The sequence below is a fragment of the Tinamus guttatus genome, unplaced genomic scaffold (assembly GCF_059628265.1).
Source record: "Tinamus guttatus ecotype Peru unplaced genomic scaffold, ASM5962826v1 Tinamus_guttatus_pri_ptg000213l, whole genome shotgun sequence".
NCBI lineage: Eukaryota > Metazoa > Chordata > Aves > Tinamiformes > Tinamidae > Tinamus > Tinamus guttatus.
In genome coordinates this window covers 12,784,007-12,803,274 of record NW_028288747.1, presented here as the reverse complement: position 1 = coordinate 12,803,274, position 19,268 = coordinate 12,784,007, and the positions used below count along the sequence as shown (strand labels likewise).

The 19,268-nt window shown below is 37.0% G+C and overlaps 1 protein-coding gene across 1 annotated transcript; it reads right to left on the bottom strand.

The window, feature by feature from the left end:
• Nucleotides 1-466: 466 nt before the first annotated feature.
• Nucleotides 467-19,242, bottom strand: TMEM156 (transmembrane protein 156). Its single transcript, XM_010219194.2, is given in 8 exon segments — nucleotides 467-483; nucleotides 2,165-2,269; nucleotides 7,006-7,110; nucleotides 10,346-10,453; nucleotides 12,495-12,749; nucleotides 14,047-14,325; nucleotides 18,797-19,040; nucleotides 19,225-19,242. Coding segments are annotated over 8 exon segments (1,131 nt in total).
• Nucleotides 19,243-19,268: the final 26 nt, after the last annotated feature.

Genomic DNA, 19,268 nt, shown 5'->3' with positions numbered 1-19,268 from the left:
CAGTCCAACTTGTTGTTTCTCTCTCTCCATTTATCACAGAAGAGGCATTTTAGAACTGCTAAAATAATAGTTGATGAAAACAGTGCTTTACAAGTTAAAAAGTACTACACTGGGGGATAAAGCTGACTGAGGAGCCATTGGTAGAGACAGAAAAAGAAGCTGATTGTCCAGAGCCTGTTTCTAACATGCTGAACAGCTCTGGTCCTGAACCAAATATTTGTCTTCCTGAATGCAATGTTCACGCTTTCCAAACAAATAAACAAGAGCCCCAAAACTTGCAGTAATTCTAATGTCACCTTTTGACAGCGCTAAGGAAATATCTCCACAGCTGTCACACATAAGCAGAGATACTCCTAAAGAACTTGAGAGACTTGACTCATGCATTTTTCCAGGACAGTTGATATTGGGGTCATTTAATGAAAGATGGCAGAAATACAGAAGGATCCTTAATTTCAGCACTCAAACGCTATAATAATAGGTACCCTGAAAATATACAGAGAGATTAAGTGTCCCACATTAAAAACGTTCTCCTTTTGTATAGGTATGGGTACAGAAGTTGATGAATTTTTAGTTAGCTGAATTTATTCCCCATCAAAGATCTGCCAAGCTGTTTCATCAACTCTTTCTACTCTTTTAAGATATAGCAGTTAATTTAATCAAAGCAGCAGGAGTGCTGGCAGGTCAATCCCAGTGGTTACTCCAGGATAACACAATTTAAGTTTGCATGGGAATGGACCAGGACACCTTGTTTCCAGCACCTGAAAAAAACATCTTTGGCAAAGCCGCTATCCTGGAAGGACACAGGATGCTGCTGCTCGACTGAAACACTGTATGAGGAAGGTGCTGGCTGGTAAGCCCCCATCAGGGACACATGCTAGTACAGCCTCCGAAATTCCTCTTTCTAGGCTCAGGTTAAATGCTGGCTTTTCCTACGGGCAACAATTAAAATGGGCAGTTCTGTGGGAAATGGAAGTATGGAAATGTTTTCCTGAAGAGATGGTTGACAGGTTTCGTAAAGAAGAGGTCTGAAGCACCTGAATGCTGCAGGAGCTGTGACACGGCCCTGGGGCAAGGAAGAGGCCTCCTCTCCATAAGGAGAAGTCGCTGCAGGTCAGACAAGGGCTTTCTCACCAGCAAGAGCTCATGGTGTCCAGGAAGCAAAGAGGTGAACTCACATCACCAGATACAGCTCCCAGCTATGTCAATGACTTCCCAAGTTCTCTTATCTACCTCTGTTACCATTTTAAAATGCTAATAATGACACCTTTTCATCTTTACAATTTCTCATAACATGTCTGGATGGGAACTGTTTATCAAGTGGTCATTATTTTTAATTATTATAATACGCTACTCTATAACCCAGCAAGTCTCTCTCAGAAGCAAAACCAATTTAGTTGTACTATTAATTTATTATAGAAGTAGTTCACCTTTTCCACACAGTGCTGTTCAAAAATTCTTCAGCTGTGCTCTCAAAATAAACCTCATTTTTTATAGTTACACATGAAGTACAGAAATCAAACAGCACTTTAGTACATCATTTTTTTTCTAGGGCATCAAAAAGATAGCATGACATCATATTGAGTTTTCTCTAGAACTCCGTCCAGCTTAAATATATGTAAATAGAGAAGGATCTTCTTAAAGGAAAAAGCTTCTTATGCTTTTAACCTAAAATATTTGCCATGCGCACCAATATAAACCTGTGCAAATAGCAACAACCTTGTTTATGCAATTGATACATTAGTCTGCTTGTATTGTTTATTGGCATCTGTTCCATTTTTAGGCATTAAAAGTACTTCCTAGGAGAGGTATCTATTACTGCATGTTTCTTTTCCTCTGTCCTTGTCAGAAAAAAATGCCAGAACAACACTGAAGACCAGGACACAATGCCCTGCACCAGGAAAAGTGGCAGAATTTGCACTGGCTTCAGGGACACATGCAGATTAACAGACTAATAGATCATTTTATTGATCATCCTTGGCACCAGAAGGAAAGCTGATCTTGTTTTCTTCACACCAACCCTTTACAAACATATTTAAAAGATAGTCATCTCTATTGCCATTACTAGAGTAAAGAGCAGTTTATTTTGAGCAGATATTTCTTACTATTCATTTTAAAAACACAAGGCAAAACAGAATAATCCAAGAGTTGTAAAATATTTGCTTACCTTCTACACCTGATGCACCCACTTGGCAATGCTCATGTTCAAGAATTATAGACAGTATCTCTGTGGTCTCTGCAGTGAGTGGAGTCTGCTGCTTGTTGTTCTCTGCTACTAAAAGTTAGAATAATTTTTATCCATATTATGAACATCTGCAGAGTATTAAACTTTGCAGATTTAAAATATTGGAACCGATTATAAATACCAGACAGAAGTACAGAGCTAGTGCCAGGCTAATGGGGTCAAAGTTATGGGTATGTTCTATTTTTTCAAAGAAGAACTACAGAGATTAACACACAAGGGGTTAAGTCCAGGTCCAACCTGTCTCAGACCATCTGTAACTTCTCTAAACTGCTGTTGAGTTTCTCCTAAGTTCACAGTGAAAGGGTGAGCTATGATACTTATATTTAGCTACATCCCTTCTCCAGCTACTATCTCATTTGGGCTTCTCTCCTTTACAAATACAATTAAAAAGCACAGTTTGGCTCTTGCTAATTAAGCAACTGCATATGAAAAGCAAAGTTAAAATAAAACTGAGGAATTAATAAAAATAGGAGTGGATCTTATTCCCGCGTCGGGACAAACCTGCACGGAACAGGGCTGTGGCTGGTGCTCCCTCGGGAGCCCGCGGGCAGCCCTGCTCTGCGCACACGCACATTGCACAGAGTAGCAGCGTCCTGCTGGGATTATGCAGGGGCTATAAAATCTCCCAAAATTTACTCATGCCCTATAGATTTTATCCTCCTTTCTGAAACATAGCAGAAGACCCAAAGTGGTACTTAGGCGTCATGTTTTATTCTGGAAACATGATGCTGTGGAGACAAGCGAGCCTGAGATAAATACTGAACACTGTGACGAGCTTTCCTTTCCCTGCGTGATTCCTCTAAGCTGCTCCAAGACAAGTGTTCAGCTGCTCAGAAATTAACTGGGAAGGATCCAAAACAAATATATAATGCTCCACTTGGCCAAGATTGAACAAATTTATTTTTTCTTGGCTTCCATCTACTTGATACTGCGAAAGATGTATCCTGCCTGTTCTCCTTGCTCAATAAAGTAAAATGAGCTTGAACTCGCTGGGACACCAGCCCCTGACAGTACAGGGACAGTCTTTGTTTTCATTTACAACCCATAAGCTAAACGGAAGCAACTGTAGCCTCTGAGAGGGCAGAACTTGGCCCCTGCTCTCTAAGCTCATCAGTAAGGAACTAATGTTTTCACAGAATAGCAATAAGAATGATACAGGAATTTCTTACATGCATATTATAGTTATTAAGACCACTTATTTCAAATGTCGTGCATGATACAAAGTCTATACAGGCTAGAGAACAACTGCAGGCCAGAAACCCTGAGGTTTTATTACTTGAGGCCTGGTTGCCACCCTGATCTTACAATATCCCTCTTTCACGCAAGGTTATTAGATTACCATTGCTTGGTGGTTGAGAGGCTTTATCAAATTAAAACACGTATTTTAAACAAGCCACCCCATTTCCCATGTTACTACAGAGTACAAAATTGCTGTACTTGAGAATGGCAAATACTTCCCCTTCCCTCCAACCTCTGTGCTATACATTGACTTCCACATTTCTTCCAGCAGGAACCAAGAGAAGTTAAGGCCACACATTCCCTAAGATATCGCTTTTTTTTTTTTTTTTCCTTGTTACAGACATCATTCTTGAAATGAAAAAAAAAAAAAAAAAAGGAAAAGAAAAGTTTGATGTCTCTGGATAAGCATAAGCAAAGAGGCCCAAGCTGCGGAGCGCCAGCCAGAGTGTGACCCCCAGGGATGGACGGCGTCTGCCGGAGCTTCCACACTGGGAGCAGCTGCTCCCGAGTGCACGGGAGGAATTCCCATCCCTGCCAGGAGCTGAGGCCAAAGCCTTGAGGCAGGTAGGTCCTTGTGCTGATACTGAACACAGCTGGTCACAGCTTAGCCAGGTACTGTGCACATTTGCTGACCCTGGGCTGCACTCATTTTCAGAAGAGCAATTGAATAAATAAGTCTAAGATGCCAGGTAAGGAGCACAGATATGATAGTACAAGGATTGCAAGAATACATCTTGGAATTCACAGACTATTGAATTCCCAGTTAAACAGGTTACTCCTTCTACAAACAGTGTCTGCAGAAGTCAGTGCCATGACTGGCCATGCTCAAAATCTCTTCCAGCAGATACAATGTGAATATTGATTTGATAACGTTGGAAGTCAAGAGCATCATAATATAATAAAAATAAAACATACTGAAATATGTTAATACACCAGAATTAACTTTGCACTATTATGAGCTAGATAAGTGAATCAAAGAATCCTATATCTGTATCCTAAAATGTAATGAACCCTGTTGTGACTCTGTCAATGGAGTATCACTGAAAATGAGACCTTGTAATTGTCCTTGTAATTGCTATTATTAATTTATTAAGTTGTTCTGAAGTCTTTTATACTGCCTCTTCAATTTCAGATAACTCTTCCAAAAGGCTTTGCAAAGAAAGGCTGTGGTGATTCTCAATCATGAACATGAAGCAAGGAGTGGACTTTTCTTCTACAGTTTGTTTCCTGTGTACTACTACTATCGAGTCCTTCCTGGTATGAAAATGCTTTATGCATAGAAATACAGTTTGGTGACTTAAAGAACATCTTCGTGCACTGGAGAAAAAGCATCCTGTGCTCTTCCTCTTTCCTTGTGGCTGCATCTAGGGGCAATTGTATTTTGTCAATTCAAGCTGTTCACAGAACTGTTTTGTAAATGTAATGACATAAATGAACCCAAGGTCTAGAAAACATATTATGTCAACATTTATAACCAGAATTCTTTAAAACTCTCCTCTTCTCTCTTTGTATTTAATCTCTTCTAGGAGTTACTGTATGCTATTTCCTCCTTTCCTGTGGCTGCCAGAATTAATTATATGATTTATGGACATAGAACCACTAACAGTTTCACCAGACAGTTTACACCATACATGGTGTAAATTACCTTTTTATGGGGAAGCACAAGCTCAAACACTTGTAAGACCGAAGTGATATTAAGCCACTAATTTCCTGAGCCCACCTAGGAAATCATTCTCATTCACAAAGCATAGGATTTATCCTTTATGAACTTTGAATAACCTTTTAGTAGTAACTATATCTGTATAAGATACTGTCACATCCCCTTGGGGCTAATGTCGCTTATTCTCATTCCAGGATGTTTCCAGGATGGTTATTTTGTGTTCTTCTAGGGATCTCAATTTTCTGTTTCTAAGTTCCAAGCTGTGCACTAATGATAATGAAAATTATATCAAAGGTATTATTAAGGACTCTTGAAGAAGTAACCCATATCTATTCATAATCCGAGAGAAAATCTTGAAGTTGGTAGAAAAAAATAAGTACTTTTCAGGCGGTCTTTATTGTACTTTAAATTATAGTGGTGTAAATCAGAAAAAAAAATACTGAATTGAGTAGTATTATAGTATGTGAAATCAATGAAATTCAGATTAGAATAAAATCCATTATGCTGTTTCTTATAGCTAAACATCTCTCTTGGTTTAGTGGATAGACTGAAGTGACAGGAATACAGGAATAAAAAAAGCAGTCCAATATTTGATTCCTATCCCCTTCAATATAGTAAAACTAAATTTGAATTTCTATAAAATTCCATCAGCAAAAACGCCTTTGGATATACAACACTAAAAATGTCATTGTGAACATGCTGATAAAAACAGGAACGGTATTAGTGTAAGTGACTAAAGACAGGAGATGGCAGAGACAGATTCCTTTCCCCGAGGATGAAAATAATGAGCTCATAAATACATCTGAGAGGTAGCCAACACTCTAAAACGAGGGAACATAAATTGTACTCCCAGGAGAGTTCAGACACACAGGCAGCTATTCACTCTTTCCTAGGTGAAATTGAAATGCCACAAATTATTGCACTGTAAAGAGAAATTATTGAGTCTTCTCTAACTCCTGAAGACTTTGCAATACAAATGGCAATGTAGCCAAGCCTAGATAATTTTAAAACTGCTTTCTTTTTTCATTTGCTGTCTTCATGTGTGTTTTTGTTTTGGAGGGAAGTTGTTCTGCTGTTCAAAACTATTGTTGTACATGTTCACGTTAATCTTTGAAAAGACAGAGCCCCTTTCCTGAAACAAGAATTCATGGATTTATTAAAGAATATGATTCTTCTAGCAATATCTAACTTGGACCTAATTTCCCTCTGCATAGAGAAGGTTTTTGGTTTTCTTTCCAAACTAAAATTTCAGGAACCATACTTTGAGCTTAACCATGCCACTTAGCACTTGTTTGTACTAGACATAATATATTCTTAGAAGATCAGTTTTTAATAACTATCTGAATAACTATGAAGTTAACAATGTGGAAATTCTGCCCACAAATAGGCTACAGAGTGCCAGCAAAGCCATTCTGTGGGTCCTGCTTCAGCTGCTCATTCCAGTCTTTGATAGAAGATTTTGTCAGGAATCATAATCACATGGAGCGCGCAAACATGTCGATATATTTGGGTATATTTTTCACACACACACACATCCCACTCACACCAAATTCCAAGTACCAAATTCCATAACACCACCAAAAATTAAAATGAGGCAAAAAAACACCCAAACAATGAAGCCATCTAGAAGACTGAAGGAAGCATGGCATACAAAGGCTTTCTTGTAGTTTCACTGTCAGGGTTATTTGTTTTAAATATAAATATGTTTCAATAAGAAAGACAGATCATACTATATTTGTGTAGAACCAAGGTAACTATACTGAACTGTAACTAAACTGAAGCATCCCAAGGCTTAAAAGGTCTTTCTTAGCTTCCTCATAATTAAGGCTTTGTTAGGCTTATATTTTACTTTTATATTACTTACCAGGAAAAAGGTGAGTTTTAGTAGCAGATATAGTTCTTCCTGCATGTCTGGAACTGCTTTTCCTTAGAGTGGTTGAGACTGCTGCTGCTACTCTGTGTTTACAGTCTGTTTTGAACAGAATTAATTGCCTTCAGTTATAGAATTATATACAGTGCTCATTAGAAAGAAAGCTGGCAAAACCCCCTTTTTTAAAGTTGTTCAACCCCCCAAAAAAGAACACCACCACCAACAAAAAAGATGGCTTTTATAATTGAACTGACTTATCCTAAAAAACCATGGACACCATCAGGTTTACAGAAAGGTTTTGAAACAAAGAGAAGAGGGAACTCTAGGGACAGGGGTTTTTCATTTTGCTAAATGATTTTTTCCTAAATTCCACTCAGGTTCTCAGGTCTGCCCTTTTCAAATTATTCTTCCCACTACTATGTGCCTTGAATAATTTTTGGAAGGCTGTGAAAAAAGTGGTCATACCTGTTCCTGCACAGGTTCAGATGCTCACTGCTGACAGTGGAACAGAAAGAACAGAGTGTCCAGCTTCCCTGCAAGTGTGGGGTTTTCATTTTAGGATCAGATGATGAGAAAAAGCTCTCTGCACCAGAGACAGAAAGATACAGCTGGACTGGGCACCTCCGACCATCCTTAGCAGCCAGCTTATGAGCGCTTTGCATTTTTCTGCTGCCTTTTTAACAGTCTGATCTTGGTAGTGTTACTGTGGTTGATTGTGTAGCTCTTACACTTAACTGTTCTACAAGCAGTTCAGGACTCAGCTTCTGAAGACAGGCTTGCTCCAATTCTGCATAACAGAATTGATTTTCATCTTTTTCTTTAGAGAATCCTAGAAAACTTAATGCTAAAGAAATTCATTAAATTAGCATTATTTAGGTCATGACTTTTTTCCAATACTCAGCTGATATCTAAGATGTTGAGGCCCTAAGCAGGCATCATAACAGCTAATGTCAAAGGAAGTTCTGGAACTGGCTGAAAGACAAGAGGAGAATGGTAAAGGCATAAGGACTGATTTCTAATTTAAATCCTTGTTATATGAAGATTAGCTATAACTTCCACCAAGTCTATCTGGGTATTTTATGTACTCATGGAAATAACTTCATTAATGTTTCAGAGGGTCTCAGAGCATGCCTTGCAGAATTTGTTGGAAGATCTTCAGAGGAAATGAATTATTTCCTATTTCTTGCAAGCTTTCAGTAGTGCTCATAAATTAAGAAAAAAGCTACCCAGTGAATTGTGACTGTAAAAATTCTTATTAGACACACAAAAAAAATCTGTTTTAGATGCATATAAATGCCTGATTCTTCAGGCAGAAGCAGAACAGAAAAAAACAGTGTGTAGATTTGTAATTACAGGTAATAACATAATATATACATATCAGGAATATGACACATAAGCATAATTTCTATATGCTTATCTTTTCACCGGTAACATTTTGATGTTGTTCATAATACTATATATTATAAGCATAATGAATAAAATCATTATTCCTGTATTAACACAAAAGCGTTTCTAAAAGACAATCAGTAATTGCCCAGGAGGTTGGGTATCTTTTCCATTCATGTGAAAGGGCATTCTACCACAGCTTGAGAAACCTGTATCCAACAGAGAACTGATGTCTAAAAGATTAAAGATAGTAAATTGTTAATCATAACTAATAGGAGTTCTGCATTAAAAATGTGATGCTATGAATCATACTCATGAAATTTATAGGTAGCCTTCAAATTACAGATAAAAGTCATTCAAAATAGAGCATTTAAACCCAACTTGTAAAGACCTAATTTACATTTTGTGGAATTTTTATGTACATAAAACAGGAGACTGACTGTCTCTGACAGTAAGTAAAAGATCACATTCTTTAACCATGATAATAAGAAAAAAAAAGTTTATTTTGATGTTTTTTTCAGTAAGGAGGAGGCAATTTCTGCAGATGTGTTGCTTTAAGCAACTATTCCGCTTATTCATTTAAAATGTATACATAAAATATTTCCTTTATGCACATTTTTTTCACGGAAACATTTTGTGTGGAGGCACTGTCCTTCCTCCTGTTCAGCTAGGATTAAAGCTCAATTCCTATTGCTCTTTTGTTACAAAACTGTGGGTAGAGTAAGGACGATGAAGAGTGTGGATATAGCTTAGCTTGTTTTCCTTACTGTGTGACCAAGCTGCCCACACTGCAGCTCGGGACTGCCGGGGATTGGAGAGTGTCTGGTGAAAGCGGCTGAACGCGGCTCCCCTGCAGACCTTCTGCCCACCTTCTGCTCACACGGGCAGAAAGTCCCAGGAAATTGCTGGAGAGAGTAGCTAAGTGCTCTTACCTCGAGTAACATGTTAGGTGACACTCTTTTCGCACTGATAAAACAGTGAGCACTCTTTACCAGCTACAACCGGCTTCTGATGAAAAGCAAAACCCAGCAGCTGACAAGAAGTCAGTTTTCCAGGTTGTTTTTTTGCATAGAGGACATTATGTTCGTTTCTGAAAAGTCTCATGCTTGGGAGAATGCTGCAATTTTATTCTTGCTTCTTTTAAGGCATATTGCTAGAAGTAACACTGCAAATCTCTACTCGGCCTCGGCCTGAAGTGAAACGCATGAGAAGAGCCTCAGGTGGTGAAGTCTTTATGTAGAAATAATTGTTTCAGTCTCTGAACTAGGAACAAAATCTGTCCTAATAAAATGACCTTTTTAATCATTTGGAAAAGGCATGAGTGCTGACAGAAATCACAGGATCATTTTCTTTGCTGAAATCACAGCAAAGAGAGGAAATGCTACCTGGGCTGATTTCAGCTCTCAGGAGCTTGGTTAACCTCTGTAGCACTGCAACACCGTCGAATTTAGATGAGCACTTTTTAGGGCAGACAGCAGAGTCTGTATTTCCTCATATCTACATTTTGCATTGACCCTGACCTGGATGGATCATAATCAAAGGAGGAAAGGGAATTTCAATCTCTGCTTCTACTTAGCCATTGGCCTTTCTGCTGAGATCTTCAACAGTGTTCAACTGTAATCTTTTTATCTGAGTGATAAAAACCAGTCTGAAACCAGACGTTCATTACACCAAGGATCATAAGGGTCTGCCAGCTACAAACACTTTCCATTCACCACCAAGCTTGGATTTGCATTGGCTGTTCAGAGGTGAGGGGTGGTAATACCACTAATTTGTGTATGCCAGACCCTTTAAATGTTTTTTTTTGATGTATTAAAACTGCACACTTGCCTGAATGACATTAATAATCAACAGCTTTGTTACTGCAATACATTTTACTTTGTATTGTATACAATACATTGTATAGATATGAATTTAAATTTACATAAATTGATTTTTTATTACTTACAGTTTTGTTTATTTTCTTGGATGATTTTATAGACAACGATGGAAACAGTGAACACAAAAGCTAATGGAATCATACTGAGCCATATGATCTTCGTCATACACATGGGATCTGTCCATAAAATATAGAAGAGAGAAAATGAATCCTATGTTGGTAAGTTTTTGGATCATGACTATTCCTGATGGATGAACATTTAAAACAAAAACAAGATTGTGTCTTTCTCTTTTAACCTTCAGTGTTATTTGCAATTAAGCTTATTCTCTGTGATTTATCCTCATTTTAATCTTTATCTATCTCTTCATGTCTGAAATCATTGCATGGGGCTAAGTGAATGAATTTTTTTTCTATCTGTGTAAAATGTTATATGTGAGTCTGCCAGGAAGAATATGCTTCAAAGATGAACTTTTACATTTAAAGCAAGGCAGAGGTAATGTATACTCCCTTTTTGTGTGTGTTTTGGTGGGACACCAGAAGAATTGGCCCGCTGTCCAACACACACCTGCACTGGCATTCTTGGCCTCCTGGTCCATCTTCATGTATGGGAGAGGGTAGATACTACATATAGAAAAATATCACAATCAAAAGGTGAAGAAATGCCTCATACAGGAACCCTCTGAGAAATTCTTTTAACCAAAGTGGGTAAGCACAGGAAGAAGGCTGTTCTTCTGGTCAACAGCTACTGCAGAAATACGCCCGTGTTTCCCATGGCATTAGCTCAGTAACTAGTACAAGTCAGAACTATATAGCACAGATGGAGGATGTGAAGAGAGTTTCCTCCCCAAGAACTTAAAAGTTCTTCCAAACCTTTTCGGCAGCTGCATTTTAAAGCACACATTAGCATTGTCAAATAGTCATAAATACATGTATATGTGAGTATGGCTCATATAGAGTCAAATTATAGACTATATATAAGACTATATCCAAACCACTGTTTTCCTACCCTTGATTTAGAAAATCATAATTAAATCTATCTTAACATCTTTGTTTCTTCTCCACTGAGAAGTCCTAAGGTAAGTACTAATACCCTAATGGTTCTTTGATGAAGCACAGTTTATCCCTCCTAATACAGAAGTAAAAGCATCTTCCAGAGTACAGAGTAGTTTACCCCATACAATAGTGACTAGTAATGACTTATAAATCAGTGTTGTCAAGTCTGAGCTCTGACCACCTCTCTAGCTTTGTTTTGATGTAACTGGAAAAAAAGAAAGTGTGTTCTCAATTCTTTGTGTTCATTTGAGATAATCACTTAATTCATAGTTAATTTACAATATTGATATGAGTTAGTAGGGCAAGTTAAAAACTGTACTCATAGCTAAACCTACTTGTGTAAAAAACCTAAGCTACTGTCAGTAGATTTTACCTAAGATTGTTTAACTAGCTCATGTTTAGCCAGCTCAGAAAGACTCATTTTTTTCCAGCAAAACCACAGCATAAAATGTATTTGCCATACAAAAGTAAATGAATGTAATAATTCACCAGCTCCCTGACAGCAAATGCTCCATACAAGGACTAGAAGCCCTGATCATGCTCAGGCAATCAGCCAAAAACCTCCTGCAGCACAAAGAAATTTAAAATTTGACAGGCTGTCCTCTGGGAAAACAAAACCAAGCTCAGCTGAAGATTTCCTTTTTAAGTATACTGTAGGAAGGCTGAAAGTAGGGTTTCCAGCAGGATATAAAGAAAAGCCAAATCTGTCCCCTGATTCTCCCGTCAGTGAGGTTGATAGGATTTTTTAAATTTATCTCAAAAACAACATGATTATGGCACTAAGGGCGAAGGTAGGGGGAGAGTCAATTCCAGTTTTTGTCACACATGAATGCTAGAAGTCTGCCAACATTAAACAAAAAAAGAAAGAAAGAAAAAAAAAGGTAAGTGAATTTACAGACACTTATTTTTCTGTGTCTCTTCTACAAAGAAAATACAGCAAAACCTGTTTAAATCACTCTTATCAAGTTACATTTGTAATGCTATTTTAATAAGGGATGCTATTTTAATAGGGGATGATCAAAAAAGCTTTTTTTTTTTTTTTTTCCCCCTCAGGGAATACTTTAAAACAGTTGCCGGAAACAGAGAATTACCTAGTGGAGACTTTTGGCAAGATTCCCATAGATTCTGAGTCTGATTCCCCTTCAAACTCTCCTTTGTAACTTACATTCCACATAAGCCTTCAGCTGCAGTGAAACATTCATACAGTCATTTTGCTCTTCTGTCATTGCCACTAGACAGGAATGATTTAGGTGTTGTGCAGCTGCATTTCTTCCTCTGATTGTTGAATTCTTGATGTGGACTTCCAGCATGTAGTAAGTATGATGCTCATCTTCATTCTCAGGAAGCACGGTGAAATTGAAATATTTATAAAAATATTCAAGATCTGTTTTCACTTCAAGTGAGCCTTTTGCTTGTGGAACTACAAATTTAAACAAAACATATACATTATATAACATATAGTGGAGACAGACAGAAAACTTTCATAAAGAATGGCAAGTTCTTTGTTTCATTCCTTCTGGAGAAATCTGAAGGGTATTGATTATCTAATCAAAATACATTTTCTCTACCAAAATAGCCTATCTTTGCTCTACTACCAGCTTCAAAGCTATTCAGTTCTTTCTGTTGTTTGATCTTTTGTTGACAAAGATAATAGAAAATTGGATGGCGGAAAAAAAAGTGAAAGCTATATGATGCTAGTTGTTTGAAGTGTAATCTATTCTGCCTGCTATCTGTTGCAGAAGGTTTTCAAAAGTTTCGCTGCAAAAGACACAAGCTGTAATGCATTCTTCTATTTACTACTTGGCCTATTGCCTATGTAGCTAGCAATATATGTCCAAAAACCAAAAGTTGGAAGCACCCTCTCCCCCAAAATTTTCCAGGCACTTTTCAAGGCAAAGAAGGAATATGATCTACTGCTCTGAAAAGACAATGATGTTGCTGAACTCTTCACTGGAAGACTGGACCTGTCTTTAGTCAGTGTTGCCTTCTATGAAACCCCATTTCTGATATTGCACAGTTATATATAGCATAGACTTGTACAAAAATGGTTATTTTGGCTCTATTAATAGTTATTTGGCTCTTTTTGTTGTATAGCTACCCATCTTTGAATTAGTTCTACAAATACTTGCTCTCAGCTTGTCATCGTATTATGTTAAAGTGATGCTAACACCAACTCCACAATGACATTTGAAATCAAATTCTGTATGAAAACTGATCAGAATCTTCAACTCTTTAAAAACAAATTGAAGATTTTAGAAATAAATAAAGCAAAAATAAAGGAACAAAGATGGGAACAGAAGAGTATTCATAAAATCCACATGGTTGGTGTGACATTTTCAGCAGGAATATTCCTAGAGGTTTCTGGAAGAGGGAGGAGACACTCTTTCCACTTTATTCTCACAACCATCTATCTTGCAGAACAATACAAAGTCCCTTAATGACAATGAGAATCATCCCACTAGATTTTGCATAACATTCACGCTCAAAAGAAATCAGTATTTTGCTATTCATTTTTTTTCACTCGCTGACAAGAAAGAATGCCACTCAGAATCTGGCATAAAACCTACATTTTGTACCAATGCAACAGTAAAGCTATGAAGGTCAAAAACAAGTAGTCATATTATAGACATATATAGCAATATTTACCTACCAAATAAAATCAAATCTTTGTTGAAATTATTTACTTACACATTAAGATTTCTTCTTCTCTTACGTACCTTTTTTAACCGATCTTGGTTCTTGGGGAACAACATTCTTCTCTCTGTTGGATTCACACTCCGAGTATTTAAAATGTGACTGTTGTTCTCTGACAGAAGATTGACAAATACATGAAATATTTTGGAGATTGGGATGATTTACAATTGCCTTCAGTAAAATAGTCTGGTTCTTTCTTCTTCGTTGCAGGGAGCTTTTGCAAGATTTGTTAAAAGTGCATAGTGGAAAAGTGGTATTACTTAATGAGCAGGTATCCCTGCATGATATTATTACAGTGTTATCTGCAAAACAGAGTACTGTATTAGCAAGACAAACATTTAGGGCACATGAACAAATATGTGCATGTTAAGTGTCATGTAAGATACTTTTTAACCATCATACAATAAAACAAAAGTTTCTTTCTTGAGGATTTTGGCAGCATACTGAATATATAATCAAGCGAGTGAAAGCAAGCACAGAATATTCCCATAACCTACATCCTTCTAATAATAACTTGCATTTGTGGTGGTATCTAGTCATATTCCTGTTTCAAAGCTGTTCAGATTTGATTGTGTTTGAAAAGAAGATGAAGTCTCTCGTATTCGCAGAGGGAATTTAGCCCTGGAACCATACAGTTACAATATGCCAGTAAGATTACGCTGTAAAATAGCTTTAATGAGAATGAAAACTTTCTCTCCAGTGACAGTGGGACTGTACAAGGAAACTATACAGAAATGCACCCAAATTCTGACCACAGATTTGAGACCTCTTATATTCATAAGAATGAATCGGCAAACAAAGAATCTTCATGATGGCCAACTGTTTTTTTTTTTTTGCCATTCTTAGTCAAATTTCAATATCATATTCCAAGGCTGTAGTATATTTATGCAATTCTGGCAAATAAAATAAAACTGAGTATTAATTATTAGTGAAAACTGAGTATTAATTATTAGTGAGGGGTTTTTAGCTGCCTTTCACATTAGGTAGGTCTTTATGAGTCAGGTATATTTTCTCTTGAGCTAACTTTGAACTATTTTTTCAATATGAAAACAATATAAAAGTAAAAAAACTACTGGGACACAACATGAAATAAATGTCCTTATGAACACAACTAATCACTCTCTCTCTGTCTGGAGATTATCCAATACAAACCCATAGTTCTGTAGTTCAGCTTCCAATTCTAGTGGTACCCTTTCAGCTCTGAGAAGACTAGTTTATGCATTTAATGCCCACAATGATTAATTGGAGTTTTATGGCCATAAATCGTTATGTATACAGAGGAAAACACAGCCTTTAATTGCTCCAGCACTCAACTGCAATCTGACAGTTTCAATAGGCCATCTGCACCCGCATCCGGGGGACTAACCTCAGAATCAACTCGACGAAAGATCACAGGCAGGATTCCGAAATAAAATCCAAAAATCAAATGCCAAAAAGTCAACTACCTGCACTTTATTAACTCTACATCAGAGAGTCATAAACTCCTCATAAAACATAATAAATTGAAATGTAAAATATACATCATATGCATATAAGATAATTTGTTTTAATACAAAAAAGAAAAATGTCAAGCAAAATTTAGGGCTTGGTCTTTTCCTTATTTGCTCCTGATCTGAACCCCACAGCTTGGCGAGAAGCAAGCTCTTAAAATCAAATTCTTCCAGGCTGAAGAGTTTTGTGCGAAGAGTCCTGGTGGAAATGAGCCAGGAGTAAAAATTGAATTCTTATTCTAATCTCATGCAAGGCATGTGTGCATCTGGGCAGCTAGCCTAAAACCACTGCTGTAGCTTTCAGGATCTGCAACTAATGGCCATCTCTACAGACTTGCTTCACACAGAAATCTGCACATGGACATGTGGATCTGCTGGCTGTGCTGTGCCTGTAGCATATGTCCATGCATAGCACCATGAACGACATCCTGCATCATGTTGTCCATGTGGCTCTAGCTAGCTCTAGTGCCACCTTTTAGGCATGTTATAGATGTATATAAAGCATATTATCTGATTAGAAACATTGTATACCGTCCTACTAGGGAGGGTGTTTACCATCCTCTTAGGGACTTTTACTGGGACACTATCCAAATTACAATTTAGTATCAGAAAGAACAAAAAAAGAGATGATTTTGTAGGGGAGGATACACCTGGCTGAACACAGTAAATACGACTGGAAAAGGACTGGGTTTCTCAGTGGATTGCATGGAGTCAGGCAGAACCAGACCCACAAAAGGCTTGCTGCTTAGTGCAGGCCTGGGGAACATTCCCTCTCAAATGTAAACATTGCTTGCTGGAAACATATAAAGCTCCTGGGAAATCCGAATGCAGACAAACTGTAGTTATAAGGATCAGTGAGACCAAATCAAGCCAAGAGTATCTAAGAAACTTTGCTTTATTTTCAAACATCTGTAACTCAAGTGCTTAATGTTAAGAAGTTCTGAGATTCTGAAATTCTTTTGCTAAGCCTCTGTTTATAAGATTTTTTTTCCTATAGAAAAAACAATTCTATTGAAATGAAATTACTCACAGGGAACATCTGAATTTGTAAAAAAAAAAAATGCTTCCTATTAAGAAAATCATAAATATTTAATTTTGGATTGTCCTGATCTTTCTTTCTTTGCGATACTCTGTTTTGAATCAATTCAGCAATGTATTAAGTTTCATTTTTACCACTGCCTTATGCAAATGATAGCAGTAAAGTTGCATAATATTGCAGAGCTACAGCTTGGTACAACTTGGAGAATACACAACTACCGGGTTATGTAAAAGCAAGCTGGACCAGGAGGACAGCAGAGGGATTGGGAGCATGAGACTAAACCTACAACTTGCTGCTATAAAGCAGCGTAGTTTGAAGCTGCAGTGACTCATAACTAAGTGGGTGGGTTGCTTTACAAATGGAAAAGAAAATATTTCACTTTTGGTAATACTGAACGGTATTAGAGATTTTTAAAGGCTTGGTTTATTGAAAATTTGATTTACTGCAGAATTTCTGTTCAATGAGAAGTAAAACCTCCAAATTTTACTTTCTTCTCTCTGCACTCTTTGCTTATCTGGCACTTGAGGGGTTGTACTGAAAACCTGAAACACCCACGAGCCTTAATGTGACCTTAGAAAAGCATATGGAGGTAGGAGGTCTCAAACACTCATCTAGGGTTCAGAGGAAGAAACACAGAGGCTGTTTTACAGCTCGGAGATTTCCAACACTAAATTTGTGTGTGTACAGTATTTTCCACAGCCTCACGTGCCAGCAATTCGGAGCATCTGCAGCAAGGGAAATCTGTACTGGAACATCTGCAGCAAAGCAGTTCTGTACATATGAAGGTTGATATAAAGTCTGCAATAAAACCAGTTTCCAATATGATTTTCAAGGAAGCACAGCAACCCAGATTCCTTGAAATTTTTGATGTTTTTCATGATAGTTACTCTCTTTTATGCTCATTTAGACATTGCTATGTATAATTATAACATCCTAAACAGGATAATGATTCTAAATTTCCTAACATAATTCTCTGCTGCAATATATTTCACTTTACATGCACAAATAATTGGACTTTCTTCTTCATGACATGCTGTGGTGATTAAGTTTATCCATAGATATCTGAATTGCAATGAACTTACTATTACAGCATGAAGCACCTCCAAGAAAAGCAACCAAACAGAGAAAAACGCAATTACTCTTTGATGACTGACAATAATGTCAGTATGTTTTCTGGCAATATTCATGCAGTGTTTATTTGTGTAGTCTGTGCTAGCAAAGAATCTGACTATTGCTTTAGCCACTTCCCCATGACAGGAAAACATGAATTATTCCAACGTCTTAAATTGACTTTTTTTCTGTAATATTTAAAGATTACAGCACCTTATCAGGTTTGCTCTTTTATAATCTGTAATAATCAATATATTAGATTCAGGTTTGTATCGTGATTTTTGTTTGTTGAATGAAAATAAAAGTTTTAATATAAATAACCTAATTTGATATATTTTAATACTATATTTCTGCAGAAAATTATGCTCTGTAAATAATTTAGTGATGTCTGGAAACACATACTGTTTGTCAAAGGGAAGCTTTTTGTTATAACATTGATTTATTCCAAAACCCTACTTAGGAATGCCTGTGACGACTATTTAAATATTAATTTATATATGGATTTTTAACAAAGCATTGAATGTGTAATTTATACATATATATTTTGCATTCATTCAGTACAGACCATTAGGATCACCAAGACATATTTGGAATTTTTGTCACGAGATTTGTTTCACTCAGTTATACCTATTTTGTTCCATTTTGTTTGACCAGGGTGTTACCTCACGTCTCTTTCTCAGACATGATCTCATACCAGACAGCAACTGTACAAATGTTTGCGGGCATTTCGGTATAGGGACTCCAAAAAAGTTAGCTTTTAAGACGCAAATACCCGCTACAGAAAAACATAAATATTTTAATTATTCTGTTTGCAATGAAGATTGTAAAAGTACGGTTACAAAAGAAGTTACAAAACAACATAGTGTACATAAATGGATGACAAACCTCTTCCAAATTAACTGAAATTAATATATATTCAAATTAATGTAATTAATATATATATTATATAATATATATTAATATATATAACTTCGCTGGCTAAAAATCTGAAGAAACTAATTACAAAGTCCATATGATTACAGCATTATAACCATCCCTTTTAAGAAAGTATATGCTAACTTTTCAATTGTAATCAGACCTCTAGAAAAAAAAAAAAAAAGAAGAAGAGGGCCATTTTAAAAGCTGATCACTCACCTTCCTGGACTTTGAAAAATTCAGGTAAACATAAAATAAACATGGTAATGATTCCTATTGCTAATCTGAAGAGCTCTGATTTCCTCAAAACCAAGCACATGTCCCTGCGGCCGTCCCATGTGGCGCGGTGGTGGTGAGCTCCTTCCTGGTTTAGCTCCTAACTTAGTGGGGGTTTTATGCAAAGCAACTCCTCATCATTTCCTCTCTCTAATATGGCCTTTCTTTCCACTTCTTGTTGCCTTAACTAATAGAGAACCAAAGCCTCTTCTTACATTGGCCTGGATGAGGATGACTCAAATGAATGCAATGAAGACAGAACCAACGTACCATGATGAAAATTAGAGCAGAACCTTGCTTAGAAGCTGTTTTATTCTTTCGGGGTACTTTTCTTTTAGGAACATCACCCTCTAATGGCCACTTTTATGTACCTTCTGAACAGCAATCATCTCTATGAAGGAATCTTGTTCTCATT